This window comes from Spermophilus citellus (assembly GCF_964194105.1).
Source record: "Spermophilus citellus genome assembly, chromosome: 13".
Lineage (NCBI taxonomy): Eukaryota > Metazoa > Chordata > Mammalia > Rodentia > Sciuridae > Spermophilus > Spermophilus citellus.
Window position 1 is genome coordinate 41,833,645 of NC_138193.1, and position 18,116 is coordinate 41,851,760.

Genomic DNA, 18,116 nt, shown 5'->3' on the forward strand with positions numbered 1-18,116 from the left:
TTAATTCTGTCACATACGGAGTTCCAGTTTTCCCAGCATCATTTGTTGAAGAGGCTTTCTTTCTCCAATGTATGTTTTTGGCACTTTTTTCTAGTATGAGACAACTGTATTTATGTGGGTTTGTCTCTGTGTCTTCCATTCTGCACCAGTGATCTTCATATCTGTTTTGGTGTCAATACCATGCTGTTTTTGTTACTATATCTCTGTAGTATAATATAAGGTCTAGTATTGTGATGCCTCCTACTTCACTTTTCTCACTGAGGATTGTTTTGGCTTTTCTGTGCCTTTTATTTTTCCAAATGAATTTCATGACTTTTTTCTACTTCTATGAAGAACATCATTGGAATGTTAACAGGAATTGCATTCAATCTAAATAGTGCTTTTGGTAGTATGGCCATTTTGACAATATTAATTCTGCCTATCCAAGAACATGGGAAATCTTTTCATCTTCTGAGATCTTCTTCAATTTCTTTCTTTAGTCTTCTGTATTCTTCATTGTAGAGGTCTTTTAACATGTTTCCTATACAAAAATGTAAACCCAGGAGTATGCTGATGTCTTGGGAATTCCCAAAACTGGAAATAAAAATAACTCCAAAAGAATCAAAATTGTTCCATTTCTTTATGTTGTCCATAATTCACTCTAGAGGTAAGCATCCATCTTGGCTGGAAGAAATCTCCTACCTTAAGGTCTACTCTTTCTCTCTTCAGTGGGAATAGTTACATATTCTACTTGTAGACTTTGAGAAAAAAAAAAAAGAAAAATAGAAACTGTTTTAAAGATGTAAGAAGCTGAAAACACTGGGGCACAGTAGCACATGCCTGTAATCCCAACAACTCTGGAGGCTGATGAAGCCTTTGTCATCACTAAACTAATTTAACTGTATTAGAAATAATACAAACTCACATAATTCCAGCAACTTGGGAGGCTGAGGCAAGATTGAGGCCTACCGCTGCAACTTAGTGAGACCCTGTCTCAAAATAAATAATGGGGAGAGGGGTGAAAGCTGAATGGGACAGAAAGTGACCAAACACTAGCTACTAACAATTTTAGTGAAGAATGAGAAATGAACTCCATCAAAATTAAAGTTTGAGTTATTTACCCCCCCCCCTCCAGTAATGGAGACTGGATTCAGTGGTATATGTACTGAGTCACATCCCAAACTCTTTTTATTTTCTGACAGGGTCTCCCTAAATTGCCCAAACTGGCCTCAAACTTGTGATCCTCCTGCCTCAGCCTCCCAAGTTGCTGGGATTATGTTTGTGTTATTTGTAGGAAGTTTAAATTAGTTTGATGATAACAAAGCTTTGTATTTTACTCTTCTCAAAGTCATAACCAGTTTGTCAAGCACAGCTGAGTTTGGTAGAACATCCTAGAAAAAAATGATCTCAGCCATGAATGTTGAGGTTGAAATCTTCAAATAATTCTTGTTTAACCAGTATTTTTTTAAACCTGAGAGACAGGGCAGGAAAAGAAGGGGTAGTAGGAGGGAAGAGACAAGGCTGGAGACATTTTTTTAAGGTACCGGGGATTGAACTCAGGATTGAACAGGGGATTGCACACTCAACCACAGAGCCAAATCCCCAGACCTATTTTGTATTTTATTTAGAGACAGCTTCTCACTGAGTTGCTTAGCACCTCATTATTGCTGATCCTCCTGTCTTAGCCTCCGGAGCAGCTGGAGTTACAGGCATGTGCCACCACACTCCACAAGGCTAGAGACTTTATAAAAAAACTAATGAGTTACCTAATTACAATTTGTCAACAGTTGCCACTGAGCATCTTCAGTTTATACCACCTCTAATACAGGTCTTCCTAAAAGTCCTGCAACACATTTCTATGCACTGACTGGAAATCAGCTGTCTGGACACTGAACCAGACAAACCAGAATTTCATAGGACAGAGAAGAAAGCTTTTTATTTTGATACCATCCCATTTATCGATTCTTGATTGTACTTCTTGCTCTTGAGGAATCTGGTTTCTAAGCTGATAAGTATGATAGAGTTTGGGGCCTACTTTTTCTTCTAGTAGTCAGATCACTGACTGAAAAAAAAAAGAACTGCAAATGAAGGTCTCTAATATCTGCTTAGCACCTCCCTTCGTATCAGACATACTTGCCATTCTGAAAACTGTCTTGTTCATCTTGCCCTATGGGATTTTATTTCAACACAAAAGAAAGTACAGAGCAATAAAATCCCTTCCCCAGAAGCAAGAGAACACCATATTCTCTAGTATTAGGCTCAGATACTAGACTTAGATTCATGGAAAAGATACTATTACTTTATTCTCATAATAACCTAGATGATTTCTTTCTTGGTTTTCATATCATCTTAAAGAATTTATTTCTTGTAGAAATAGCTTTGCAAGTACTATGATATATAGATACAGGGCTACCCTAAAACAAATATGGAATATCTAAACATTTAAAATAATATTTAAAACATAAAGTATTACTATCTGATTTTAAGCAAGCAAATGTGCTCAATACATATCATTTTTAAACATGCAATTCAAACAAGTTCTAAATACAGAAATAATTATTTGGTAGTGTCTAGCATTCGTAAGGTTCTGGGTTCTATCCCTAGCATTCTCCCAACACCCCTCCCCCTGACACACACAAACACACACACACACACACACACACACACACACACACGTGCGCGCACGCAATGAAAGGTACAGATGGTAAGAAGTATTATACTCTGATTCACAGTGTCTCCAACTAAATGCAATTGAGTAATATTAATATGGTACTCTTATTTTGGCACTATTGTTAAATAAAATATTTCAACAAAACAATTAGTTAACACTCTTATTAAATAAAATATTGTTAGTTTACAGAAAAGTAGGAAGTATCCAACTGCACACTTTGATAAACACTGTAAGCAATTAACAATCAATCAATGTCTATTTTTTCTATATCTGGCTTTTAAATGCTTATCTTTTCTGATTATTCAATTATAACAGAAAAATAGGTGACATTTATAAATATTTAATATATAAATAATGTATAAACAATATTTTAAGAAAATACATAATATAAAATTTGTACAAAATATATGATATATATGTAATACATATATGGTGGTTCAAACTATTATTCTCCTAATAAGGAAACATATATTGACAGGTTAGTGCTATATATGGACATATAAAAATTCTATCTTGATAGACAGCTAACCAAGCACTGTATCAATGAGGCACACCCTAAACCCCTCTCCCTAATAAAATTCCCTAAAAAATCTTACCACATCAGTATAATTCAAACACAATACCACTATGCTATTTCAAAATTAAACTCAATTTCTTGCAAACACACAAAGATTTTCATTCAAAAAGGAACAAATGAGGACTGGGGCTAAAGCTCAGTGGTAAAGGTCCTGGGTTCAATCTCCAGGAGCAAAAGGGGAGGGAAGGAAAAGTAGCATTAAAATGTACCAAGCAAACCTAAAAGGCTGTAGACACTGGTCTAACTCCTTTTCTGGAGCGTAATGAAAACAAAGAATAAATAACTGAAATAAAAAATAAAAAGCAAAAAGGTCCCAGCAGTGAATTAATACAAAACTGCTGTGATTATAAACAGAATGTGTTATAATTGTTTACAAGTAAGCCTAAAGTTACTTTTACCTCTTAATCATAATTATTTACTTCCTTATTTTATATTAGTGTCTTGTAGTATACATAATGGTGAAAGTCACTGTAGAATATTCATATATGTACATACATGTACACATAAGATTCATTCCACTGTTCTTCCCTTATCTCATCAATCCCAATCCCCTTCCTCTATTCCACTGATCTTTCATTTATTCATTTCACATAAATTTTGAGGTCTACTAAACAAAAAAACTGAAAGGATTACTTATATACCATTAATTAAATGTATAACACGTTTCATTCCAAAACAGAAACCCAAAGGCTCCTCTTCCAGGGGTGGGGGGTGGGGTGGGGTGATATTACTGTGGTTTATATCCAAGGGCACTTTACCACTGACTTACATCCCCAGTCCTGTTTATTTTTTATTTTAAGACAGGGCTTGCTAAATTGCTGAAGCTGGCCTCAGCCTCTTGCGTTGCTGGGATTATACCTATGTGCCACTGTGCCAGTCCCAAAGGCTTTCTAATTAGTTGTAGTGCCAGTTACTTCAACTGAAAGATTTAAGAAAAATTCCAGAGGAGCCATCATTTTTATATTATTTATTTTTTTTATTTTTGGGTGGTGCTAGGGATTGAACCCAGGGTCTCATGCATGCAAGGCAAGCACTCTACCACTGAGCCACATCCCCAGCCCTCAGAGAAAGCACTCCTAATGCCATTCTTTATGCTGTCAAATAGATGCCAAAGGAAAGAAAAGCTTTTCCAACTTGTATGTCTCCTCCATAATCGTGACCCTTTCAACAGAATCTTCATATTTGCAATATTGTTTGACCTCTCCTGCTGACTTCAATCGGTTGATGGATTTGGATATTGTGCTTTCTTCCCATAACCCATATTCCAGTCAGTTGTCCCAACCAACTAAATTGTATATCAATGATGTATATTAATTTTTTAAAACTTGGGCTTAATTTTAAAAGCACATTTTTTATCAAATTTGATGTTTACATAGATTACTTGAAACTAAGATAACCTATCTATACCACCCTAGGTTTTTCTTTTTAACTAGTAAAGATCTTTACTACACATTCTATGTCAGATGTTGTTTTTCATGGTATCTGCTTTTGAAGGATCTTCCTCTTCCTCCATACCCTCAGAATTAAACCTCTTAATCTTAAAGAGGCAGACACCTTGTGGTGGGCCATAAAGTCTCTAGTTAGACAAGGACTACAACATTGTTTTAAAAATTATCCTTCAGTAAACTTTACTAGCTCTGTCAGCTCAGTAAACATTTACAATGATGACAGTGATATTTTCAGCGATTCATCCTCTTGCTTCTAAATGTTCCAAAAGGATGCTGGCTAAAAAAAATGTTACTCTTGAGTCCTACAAGGAGGTACAAATTAGGGGTCTAGAGGACCAACAAAGGTAGTAAGGGAACAAAATCAAGATAGTGAATTAGGCATTTAAAAAAAAAATGTTAAGAGAAACAGAAAAGGAGACATAGCAAGTTGTCATGTGAATATAATTGCCCACCCAAACAATGTGATTCAGGAGTTTTTCTAAGTTGTCCAGGCTGGTGTCAACTTATAATCCTCCTTCAGCCTCCCAAATCACCGGGATTACAAATGCATGCCACCACACACAGCTATGAGTCACTCTTGAGCTCCATAATGCAAATAAAAATGTTTGATTTACCACAACTAGAAAAACAGTGTGGAGTAAAGGGGGACACTTTGACATTTATATATAATTGTAACACATGAAGTCCAGAAAACTTCACCTGAAGATTTCTAGAGCTGAGAAGCAAATTCCACCAAGTAGTAGGATTCAAAATCAACATACAAAAACCAATAGCTTTTCTATGCACCAATAATTAATCCACCAAAGAAATCTGGAAAACAATTTCATTTACAACAGCAACCCCCCTCCCCGCCAAAAAAACACAACCTAGGAATAAATCTAACCAAAGAGGTGAAAGACCTTTAGAATGAAAATTTCACAATATTGAAGACAAAAATAAAAGATACTAGAGGATAAAAATACCTTCCATGTTCATGGCTAGGCAGAATTAATATTGTTAAAATGGCCATATTATCAAAAGCAATCAGGGGGCTGGGGTTGTGGCTCAGTGATAGAGCGCTTGCCTAGCACATGCTGGGCACAAGGTTCAATCCTCAGCACAACATTTAAAAAGAGAAGGGGCTGGGGATATAGCTCAGTTGGTAGAGTGCTTGCCTTGTAAGCACAAGGCCCCGGGTTCAATTCCCAGTGCAAAAAAAAAAAAAAAAAAAAAATGGGGGCTGGAGCCCAGGCTCAGTTGTAGAGCGCTTGCCCAGCCCGAGTGAAGCACTAGGTGCAATTCTCAGCACCACATATAAATTATAGGTCCATTAACAACTAAAAAAAAATTAAAAAAAAAATAAAAATAAAATAAAAAAAAAATAAAAAGCAATCTACAGATTGCTATATCCATCAAATACTAATAACATTCTTCACAGAACTAGAAAAAAAATTCCCTAATATTCACATGGAAGAAGAAAAGACCCAAAATAGCCAAAGCAATTCTGAGCAATAAAAGCAATGCTGGATGCATCACAATAACAAATTTCAAATTATACTACAGAGTTACAACCACAAGAATGGGATCCTAATTAGAATAAGTTATATTCCATGTATGTATAATATTTCAAAATATACTGTCATACCTAAAAAGAACAAATAAAATAATAAATTAATTTTAAAAAGAAATACAGATAGCCAAGAAATACACACAAAAAAAATGTTCAACATCTTTAGCATTTAGGGAAATGTAAATCAAGATATCACTGAGATTTCATCTCACTCCAGTTAGAATGACAATCTGCAAGAATACAAGGAATACTAAATGCTGGTGAGGACATGGGGAAAAGGTACATTATACACTGTTGGTGGAACTCTAAAATGAGTACAACCACTAAGGCAATCAGTTACAGAGTCTCCTCAAAGCCTAAGGAATAGAACCGCTGTATGGCCCAGGTATACCACTGCTGGTATTTTTCCAAAAGAATTAAAGTCAGCATACTAGAGTGACATATGTACACCATGCTTATATCAACACAATTCACAACAGTCAAGTTATAAAACCAGCCTAGCTATTGTCAACAGATTAATGAATAAAGAAACTATGGTTTATAGTTATATACATAATGGAGATTTATTTAGCCATAAAGAACAAAATTATGTCATTTGCAGGAAAATGGATGGAATCGGAAAATATCGTGTCAAGCAAAATATGCCAGATTCAAAGTCATGAGTTATATGTTCACTCTCATATGTGGAAGCTAGAGAGAGAAAAAAAAAATTTAAAGGAAATTCAGGAAAACACAAGGGAGACCAGTAGAATTGAGAAGGGGGGTTCGGGGGCAATGGGGCGGAGTTAGGAAAAGGAGAGGTGCTGGGAATTGAAGCTGATCAAATAATTTTATGCACGTGTATGAATATGTTACAATGAACCCCACTATATTCTTTGAAGTAAATTAAGGTAACTCAAGAATTATACAGCCTTTAAAATTATTTCTCAAACAGCTTTTAAAGACAGAAAATAAGCAGAAAAGAAATAATGTGAAATATTAGCCCAAATTTACACATAAAACTTAAGATTATCTTAATATATAGTATGATTGCTGCCTGGAATAAGTATCAAGATTTTAATATTTGCCCCTGCCTAGAGAAATCACAGAATATTTCCATTACTTTTTTTTTTATAGTTTGTGTTTTCAACATTTTCTGTTTAAAAATTCATTCTATTTGTAAGTTGATAAAATTTTAATACAATCCTGGGCTGGAGCTGAACCTCAGTGGTAGAGAACTTGCCTCGCATGTGAGGCACTGGGTTCAAATTTCAGTACCACATAAAAACAAATAAATAAAGATATTGTGTCCATCTACAACTAAAAACTAATTTAAAAAAATTAATATAATCCTAATTCTATAAGTCCTTTAGTGCACCAATATTCATTTCACTTGTCATTTAGTTCTTCTTTGGAATACTTCTTGTTTGTCATTTTCTGCTTTTATCGTAAAAGATCTTAAATCCTAATGTAATCTAATATAAACATTCAAAATGTAAAAAAGAAAAAAATGGCACTAATTCTTTAATGAAGGTTATTATGAAGGTGAACTGGATGATATATGTAAAGATCTTTTAAATAAAACAGTTACATCTTTTAAATAGTAGCTATAAATTTTTTTATAAAAGAAGGAAATAAAAACATAACAAGTTGCTATGTGAATATAATTGTTCACAAACAATGTGATTAACTCTATTTTTCCTCACTTGCTACATATTTGTACATGCACACAATATAACGATATAATTTAGTAAATACTGTTACCTAGTACCAGGACAGTTCTACCAGCCCTTTTTTCTTAAATTATTGAGACAAGAGTCTGCTAAGTTGCCCAAGCTGGCATGTTAGAACCAATAACAGGTTTTGTACATGTACAGAAAGGTATGTGTGTCATGGGCACCAATTCTTCAGAATGGACACTAGCCACTGAACCATACTTGAATACTACTCTTGCTGAAATGCCAATTCTGGCATTAGGATATGACCCACAGATTCAAAGAAGCAAAACAAATACATGTAACTTTATATCAAAGATCCTGTCTGCTTGCCATTTTTTACTTTAAAATGAAGAGGTATGGTATGGGTAGTTACAAAGGTAAGTAGTACTCAAGCCAAGGCTAAGGGTGAATGAGGAGAAAGAAATCCTTTAAGTATTTCATAAAACCAATATGAAAAATTAGAATGGTGACTGTTTAAGCTATGTACCAAAAGCTTAGAAACTCAGTGAAGGTGAATAACTGAACACAACTTATAGGGTACAGAACACAAAACCATTTGTAAATGGTGGGTATTTAATTTTCAAAGTGTGTATCAGATACATTGAAATATAAATAAATTTTTGAATATTTGTTTTCAGGAAAAAGAACAGGCAAAGTTGCTGGGTATTAATTTTTGATTTATAAAAATAAATAATCTGTTTTTCACCCATGGAAGGGATTTTGTTGGTACAATACAATTAATATGTTGCTACATATTTGTACAGGCACACAATATAACGATATAATTTAGTAAATATTGTTGCCTAGTATTTCTCTTTCCTTCTTCTCCTTCCTCCCCTTAGTCCCTTTTCTCTACTTTATGGGTCTCCCTTTGCTTTTCCCTTGAGAGTTCCCCCATACACCTTTCTTCTTCTTTTTTTTTTTCTTTTTTTTTTTCTCCTTTCTAAATTTCACATGAGAGAAAACATTACCCTTGGCTTTCTGATTTTGGCTTATTTAGCTTAGCATAATGATCTCAAGTTCCATCCATTTTCCTGCAAATGATATAACTTCATTCTTCTTTATGGATGAACAAAATCCCATTGTGTATATGAACCACATTTTCTTTATCCTTTCATCAGCTGATAGACACCTAGACTGGTTTCATGGAAAGGATTTAAATCTCCACTTAATTCTCTAATTTTGTATGTGAAAAACTAGGTAGTTGTCCTACCCAATGGGGTAATGAAAGTACTACACTAGGAACTATTGGCTTATAATTATCTTAAGAATACAAAAAGGGAACCTCCTGTTCCTCCCACCTCTTGCCTTACTGTATCTAGGTAATTAATGTGATAACAGTGCTCTGAGACTTCCCAAAGTACAAAATGAGAACATTTCTGACCTGTAGACAATAAAATCTGGCTTGAGGACCATAAAAATAAATTCACCAATTGTTTAAACTATAAGTTTATGACAATGTTAAGCACTTACCTGGTGGTGTCCATGAGAATAAAGGTAAATGTTTTAGTCTAAATATGAGAGTTGTAACAGAGTCAAGGAGAGACCCTAAAACCCAGAGGGCCTCTGGCAGAGTCCAAATACCTGCATGTCCTTGAAAATGGTACTTTATTTGTTTCAAGTACATTGAGAGGCTTATTAGTTGATATATATGCAATTGTTTGTACCAAAATTCCTCAAATTCATTACCTACAGTTCCATATACAGTCTTTATTTACCTCTTATTGGCAATAGTAAAGAGGTAGGAGAGAGACTCTTTTGTGTATATACATCATTTCTTGAAAAAAACTCCAAAAGGGAACTGGGGTTGTGGCTCAGTGGTAAAGTGCTTGCCTAGCACGTGTGAGGCCCTGGGTTCAATTCTCAGTGCCGCATATAAATAAATAAAATAAAGGTCTATTGACAACTAAAAAATAGATATAAACTCCAAAAGGCTTTTAGGGTAACACTTTGTGTATTATTCTGTGTCTCTGACTTTACATTATTGAAAAAGATTAGGAAGGAAGAATTGAGGGACTACATAGAGTTCTTGCTTAACAAACAAGATTTGATCTGATGAAAAAACTAAAGAAGCCAGTGATCCATTACAATGAGTGGACAATGGATTACATTGGACAATGGATTATGGTTGTTTAATATACAACCATAGATTTTTAAATATCCTATTAAGAGTTCCTTATATAAGAAAAATGAAGTTTGTAGTAATATGTACAATACTTAAAAAGAGATGCACTGAAGGTTGGCTGGGATCTGTTCAACCTTTTCACAAAGCATTTAATAAAGCTCTTCTGAATTTGGCCAAGACTTCATGCTATGCTGTCAGCAACACAGTAATTAAAGGTTAAGATGAATAAATATCATATGAATGCAGCCTCCTCAAGTTGTAAAATTTCTGTTAAAAGACAATTTTAATAAATATAATGTAAACACTATCAATATACTAAGTAAGAGATAGATGATAATGACCTTACTTTATCAATGTTAGGAATAACATTCTTCACAATATCATTTTAGACAAAAGACTGCTTCACATACCACTTCTGTTGATGTTTCTGCATGTTCAGAAGTAACATGTTCTTGAAGAGATGTCTCTGTGTAGCCCATTTTTCCACAATAGGGACAAGTAAAAGACTGTGGCTGCTCTACAGAGAAAGCTTCCCCACCATAGTACAAATCTGAAAAATACAGTAGAATTGAATTGAGATATAATTATTAATAGATTTTTAATATATAAAAAATAACCATATGTTGCAATAAAGAAAAAAGCGCATCTGAATTAGCCACCTCACTCTGCCATGGAGTGCTTAAATCCCTCTTTGTTTACATTTCAAACATTTTTATTCCCACAGGGCAACAGACTACTCTTCCCAAAAATTCTTTCCCTAGATAACCTACTACACCTGGCAAAGAAAACAAAGCAAACTACTTTCTCCCTGCTATAGTTTGAAAATCCCCCTAAGGCCCATGTGCATAAAGGCTCATTGACCAGCATGTGGCGCTAGCGGGATGGGTCATTGAGGATGTGCCCTTGAAGGGAGGTTTGGGACCTTAGCCCCTTTTTCTTTCTCTTTGCTTCCCAGCTTGTCATGAGGAGACTAGGCCTCCTTCACTATGTGTTCCTGCCATAATGTGCTCCTGCCAACACAGGCCCAAAGCAAAAGGGTCAAATATCCACAGACTGAAACCTCTGAAACTATGAGTCAAAATAAATCTTTTCTCCTTTTAAATTGATAATCTGTTATTTTGTCACAATGACAAAAAGCTAATGAACTCCTCTTCATATAATTTTGAAAGTGATCATTCCACATGTGTATCTAATTTAAAGGTAATTAATTTTTCCTTCTCTCTCTACCTTCTGTGGCAACGATAATATCAAGATAAGATTCAGGAAAATGTACTATATACAAGTACTCAGAGGGAAAGAATAGACCTCTATGATCAATAGACAACTACCAGATGCAACTATTTGTCTGCGGAACATAAAATTCTTAGAGCCGAAAGTATCCTAGGCATTCAATTTTTGTGGATATGAACTTGAACAGGGTACTACCACAATATACTCTGCCCAAATAAGTTACAAAAAAACTACCCAGACAGAGTCTGTGGGAATAATCTGTTTGCCTCATTAGTTTATCTTAGGAAATAAGTCTACTTTTCTCCACTTGTAGCACAAAAGAAAATCAAAGTATATTTAATATGCTGTACTACTTCACTACAAAGAACTGAACCCAGGGCCTCATGCAAGTGCTCTGCCACTAACCTACATCCCCAGTCCCCTACATATTTCTTTAACATTAAATAGGCCATATTTAAGAGAATAGCATAAGATAACTTTTATAAGAAGAAAAAAAATGGAAGTGTTCACTATGTGACACACATTTGTTTATTCTTTAGGGGCTGTAAACTTTCTAAATATATATATATATAATTTTATATATATATACATATATGTGTGTATGTAAATATATATGAAAGAGAGAGAGAGAGACAGACAGACAGACAGACAGACACACACACACACAGTTTATTATGATAACAAGATTCACCAAGCAAATTTGGGGCGAAAGAAAGAAAGAAAGAAAGAAAGAAAGAAAGAAAGAAAGAGAGAGAGAGAGAGAGAGAGGGAGGGAGGGAGGGAGGGAGGGAGGGAGGGAGGGAGGGGAAGGGGAAGGGGAAGGGGAAGGGGAAGGGGAAGGGGAAGGGGAAGGGGAAGGGAGAAAATGTATATAAAAAGAACAGAATTTCCTCACCCAATAAAGGATATCTATCAAAACCCACAACCAGATGGTGGAATGAGATGGATATCTCATTCTTCATACATGTACCTGAAGTACATTTATAAAGACACAAATGGTGTGACTCTACTTTGTGAACAACCAGAGACATGAAAAATTATGCTCTACATTTGTACTAGGATGGAAATGCATTCTGCTGTCATGTATAACAAATTAGAATAAATTTATTAAAAAAAATTATATCACTGGTAAAAGACTGGATACTTTTTCCCCCTAAGATCCAAGATAAGGGTGCTTACTCTTGCCACTTTTATTCAGTATTTTACTAGAGGATCTTACCAGAGAAAATGAAAGGAAGAAGTAAAATGACCTAACTATATCTGTAGATGACATGACCTTGTTTATAGAGAATCCTAAATAATCAAATAAAAAACTATCAGAATTTCAGCAAAAGTGTAGGATACAAGATCTATATATAAAAATCAATTACTTTTCTATACATTTGTAATAACTACTCCAAAATAAAACAATTTTTAATTATAAAAACGAAAAGAAGAAAAAACACTTTGGAATACAATTACGCAGGTGCAAAATGTATGCTGATAACTATAAAACTTTGTCAAAAGAAAGTATATACCTAAATAAGTAAAAAAAGATATCTATGCTCACTGGCCATCAATTTAATTACTATTAATTATTATAGTTATTAATATTATTAAGACTCTCCAAACTAAACTACAGATTAAATACAATCTCCATCAAAATCCCTGGTGGTTTCTTTACAAAAACTGACAAATTGATCCTAAAATTCACACAGAAACTCAAAGAGCCAAGAATAACCAAAATAATCCTGAAAAGGAATAAAAATTGGAAGAACCACACACAATTTCAAAACTTACTTTAAAACTATAGAAGTAAAGATAGTGTAGGCCTGGCATAAACAAACATACAGACCAATGGAATACACTGAATAAACAGAAATAAACCTCATTAATGGTCAATTTACTTTCAACAAAAGTACCAAGACAATTCATTGGCTAAAGAATAGGTTCTTGGTGCTCGGGTTATGGCTCAGCGGTAAAGCACTCGCCTTGCAAATGCAAGGCCCAGGGTTCGATCCTCAGCACCACATAAAAATTTAAAAAATTAAAAGTATATATATATATTTTTAAAAAGAATATATTCTTTAAAAAGAACAGATTCTTTAATGATGCTGGGGGCAACAAGATATCCAAAAGAACTGGATACGCAAAAGAATAAAGCTGACCCTCTACCTCAACTCCCTATACAAAAAATTCTGCCAGGCAGTGGTATGTGCCTGTAATTACAGCTACTCAGGAGGCTAAGGCAGAAGTATCCAAAGTCTAAGGCCAGTCTCGAAAACTTTGAAATGCAAATCAAAAGCACTTGAGATACTACTTCATATCCATTATTAAGAAGGGCTATGACCAAAAAAAAAAAAAAAAAAAAAAAACTAATAACAAGTTTTGGCTAGGTAAGAAATTACAGCAGAAATATTATAGCTTTTCTTATAGATGAACAATGACCCCTAATAAATTGTAGAAATGATCTGCATTCTAATAACTAGACCAAGAACTAGTACTTCTGTGCTGCTGATGAGAATAATTTGATTTTATTCCTTCTTTATTAAAGCACTTTTCTATTTCATACCTTGCCAGGTATGTATTTATTGAAATGGCTTCACAAAAAAGTAAACTATGATTTAGAGACAGAAATACTTAGAATACAATGGCACAATTTATTTTTAATGCATTTTAGCCACCATATTTGCCATTAAAGATAGTTTTAAAACATTTTGCCTTTGCTTCTTCATGCACACATAAAATTCTAAATGACCATTTATTAAAAATTTTTTAAACACTTACCAAAATCTACTCTTGTTAATATGCACTGCATTGGGTGGTCAGTTGTATGCCTTGTTGTTGTTGCACCACTTTCATAACAAGATGCACAAAGATCGTAATCGTAGCAAATTAAACACTTGTATCTGCGACCTCGAAAATTGCCTTTTAAACATGCATCACAGCTGACACCTATAAAAAAAATCCTTAATTAGCAGTTATTAAAGGTCACTTTTCATTTCATTTTTATAAGTGTTTAAGATTAATTTTACCCCAAGTATCCCTTCCAAATGACTAAAAACAACATAATAAAATGACATGGGAATTTCCAGCAGTATGGTATATAGCAAATATATACTCCAAATAAAAATAACTTAAAAGTCTGGCATGGTGGTGGACGCCTGTAATCCCAGCAGCTCGGAAGGCTGAGGCAGGAGGATCACAAGTTCAAAGCTAACCTCAGAACAATGAGACACTAAGTAACTCAGGGAGACCTGTCTCTAAATAAAATACAAAATAGGACTGGGAATGTGGCTCAGTGACCAAGTGCACCTGAGTTCAATCCCCAATAATCCCCCCACTGGCCAAAAAAAAAAACCCCATAAAATGTGAAAGTCCCTCAAATAAATGTTGTGATAGGTTAACAAGAGAGTAAAAACCAAGGTAAGGAGAATATGGTAACTAAAGTATTAAAAAGAGCTTTCAGCCCAAGAGCATTTGCCAAAGCAGGTAAAAATCTGAGTTGAGATCTTTTTCCACACATTTTTTTATTGGAGTCTTCTAGTCATTTATAATGACAGGATTTGTTGTTACATATTCATACATGCACACAATATAACAATATAATTTGGCCAACATCACTCCCTTGAATGTGTCCCACACACACATCTTCACCCCCTTAGTCCCTTTCTTGTTTGGAATTCTTTGATTTTCATGTTTCTTTTCCTTTTTCCTCTCTATCTTTCACATATGAAAAATAAGCATAAAATCCTTGACCTTCTGAGTTTGACTTATTTCACTTAACATAATGATCTCTAGTTCCATCAATTTTCCTTCAAATGACAATTTCATTTGTCTTTATGGCTGAGTAAATGAGTTTAGATTTCCATAGCATTGTAGGACAAAGAGTAAGAAACAAAGATTAAAAGCTGGTAAAGGTGGGTATGTATAAGAAGTTTCCTCATAAAACTGAGACCTTAATATACTCTCAATATATGGGTGAGAAATCCTCCTAAGGGAATTACAAAAATTCCTCTAGTGAAGCTCCCCCATTCCCACATAGAAGATGGGGGGGGGGATAACAACAACAACCAAAAAAAAAAAAAAAAAAAAAAAACAACCTGAAAATTTTTAATCACAAAGCAGTCCTCTTACAAGTTTATAGAGCCCAAATTATACCATTTTTAAAAACCTGAGTGAAGAATTTAAAGTTGCCAGGTGTGGTAGCACACTCCTATAATCCTAGTAACTTGAGAGGCTGAAGCAGGAAGTTCCTGACATCAAAACCAGCCTAAATTCTGACAAATTAGTCAGAATTTGTCTCAAAATAAAAAATAAAAAGGGCTGAAGATGTAGCTCAGTGGTAAAGTGCCCTTGGATTTAATCCTCAGTACCCAGCCCCCACCTAAAAGAATTTAAAGCCCATCTTTATTAGTATTGCCACGAAGATCTGGCAGGAATAAACTTCTGAGGAATGAGTAGGCTTTAACTCAGCAAGAAAACAGAAGAAATAAAGCTACCTCAGAAAGAACTAGCAGAACTAGCAGAACTAGCAGATTCAGATTGTCACAGTTCATACCAAAATTGGATTACAAGTAACAATTCTTAATACATTGAAAGAAAGAAGATTGAAGAGGCAGCCTGCAGATCTACAAATGAACCAAAGGACTTCAAATTTTTAAAAAAACTTAAAAGTTAAAACTCAATGGGCAGGTTTAACAGTAGAAAGTCTTTTACTTATGTGTGATATGCCTGTTTATGCACAAAACCCACACATAGCCAAACTACTAGAATTAAATATTAAGCAATAGTTCTAGGCACCGACTAAGAAAACATGAGTATTTCACTTTAAAAGAGAAAAACTATTATTAAAAAATATCATTTATAATTCTGCCTAATCAAATTCCAAGAAAGAACATAAATTAGTGGGCTGGGGATGTGGCTCAAGCGGTAGCGCGCTCGCCTGGAATGCGTGCGGCCCGGGTTCGATCCTCAGCACCACATACCAACAAAGATGTTGTGTCCGCCGAGAACTAAAAAAATAAATAAATATTAAAAAATCTCTCTCTCTCTCTCCTCTCTCACTCTCTCTTTAAAAAAAAAAAAAGAAAGTAAATTAGTGATTATCAGAGATTAGGAGTTATTATTTAATGGTTACAGATTTTTGTTTTAGATAGGTGATGGAGAAGTGGAACTATATGGAGCTAGATATGTAGTGATGGTTGTACAACAATGTAAATATATTTAATGTCCCTGAATTGCATGCTCAAAAGGATTAAAATGCTAAGTTTTATGTTGTGTATGTGTATATATATATATATATATATATCCCACACATTTTACAATTTTAAAAAAGAGGCCATTTGCAATAGCATTTTTAAAAATGCCTATGACTAAATCTAAACAAAGATAGGAATTCTTAGTAAAAAAATTCTAATCAAAAGAATTTTTTGTGGAACATGATAAACTGGCTCAAATTTTTAAGCAGATTACAAAGGACCTGGAACAATCAAGAGATCCCTAAAGAAAAATAAAATGAAAGGACTTGTTTAACCTTCATCAGAACTGCAATAATAAATACAAAGATGAATAATAAAGCTGTAATAGTTACAAAAGAATGACCCTGGAATAGAGACAAGTCAACCTATGGAACAAAATACAAGGCCCAGTAACAAATGCACTATGTTGAGGACTGTTTCATGACAGCAACATCAGTACAGACCAGGGGGGAGAGCAGGGAAGGAAGACAGTAAATGGCATTTGAAAGGTGATTACTCATATTGGACCCATATCCCAGACACAAAAATCAATTCCACATGGTTTAAAAACAAATGCAAACAAAAAATGGGGAGGGGGGGGGGAATTTCCAGAAGGCGATATTGAAAAGTACTTTTAAGAACTCAAAGTAAGAAATGATTTCTTAAATCAATCTCTCTCCCCATTGCTCCCCCGACAGTCTATATCATAATAGATTCAACCACAATAAGACTTTTTCTTCATCTTTTAACACTCCACAGTGACTGAAAAGACAAGGTCCACAAACTAATGATATGTACAATATACATATCATACATAACAAAGTTTGTTATTTATAATACATTAAGAACTCCGAGCCAAATTCCAGCAGCTCGGGAGTCTGAGGTAGGAAGATCCTAAATTCAAATTCAGCCTCAGCAGTTTAGTAAGACCCTGTCTCAAATTTAAAAGGGGGGGGGGGGGGGGAAGGACTAGGGTTGTGGTTCATTGGTTAAGCACCTCTGGGTTCAATCCCTGGATCCCTGGTACCAAAAAAAGGAAAGAAAAAAACTTCGATGAAGGGCCTGGGGATGTGGCTCAAGCAGTAGCGCGCTTGCCTGGCATGTGTACGGCCCAGGTTCAATCCTCAGCAGCACATACAAAGATGTTGTGTCCACCGAAAACTAAAAAAAAAAAATAAATATTAAAATTCTCTCTCTCAGAAAACAAAAAAACTCCAATGTATCAATAGGAAAATGACTAACACCCAATTTTAAAAAGGCAAACTGTCAATGAGTACTCAAAGAACAAACACAAATATCCAATTAACATATAAAAAAGACAATCTCCCTACTCATCAAAAACATGTGGAAATAAGCCTGTCATGGTGATGTACACCTATAATCCAGTAACTTTGGAGGCTTAGGCAGGAGAATTACAAGTTCATAACCAGCCTTGGCAACTAGTGAGGCCATCTCAAAATAAAAAGAGGTGGAAGGTAGTTCAGTGGTAGAGCACCCCTGAGATCAATTCCTATTACTTTATAAAGAAGAAAAAAGTGCAAATAAAACCATGATGAGCTATCATTTCACATCTGAAAAACTAGTAATCATATGATATATGATACAAAGACCAAGACTGAAA

The 18,116-nt window shown here is 34.6% G+C and overlaps 1 protein-coding gene across 3 annotated transcripts in view; it reads right to left on the minus strand.

Annotated features, from left to right (window-relative positions):
• KCMF1 (potassium channel modulatory factor 1) overlaps nucleotides 1–18,116 on the minus strand; it is a 78,553-nt gene that overhangs the window by 21,015 nt on the left and 39,422 nt on the right. For all 3 annotated transcript variants that reach the window (XM_081264695.1, XM_081264697.1, XM_081264696.1), the window contains exons 2-3: nucleotides 14,043–14,210; nucleotides 10,457–10,596 (exon numbers count right to left, since the gene is read on the minus strand). In XM_081264695.1, coding sequence (XP_081120821.1) covers nucleotides 10,457–10,596; nucleotides 14,043–14,210 — 308 coding nt within the window. The remainder of the gene's footprint in view (nucleotides 1–10,456; nucleotides 10,597–14,042; nucleotides 14,211–18,116) is intronic.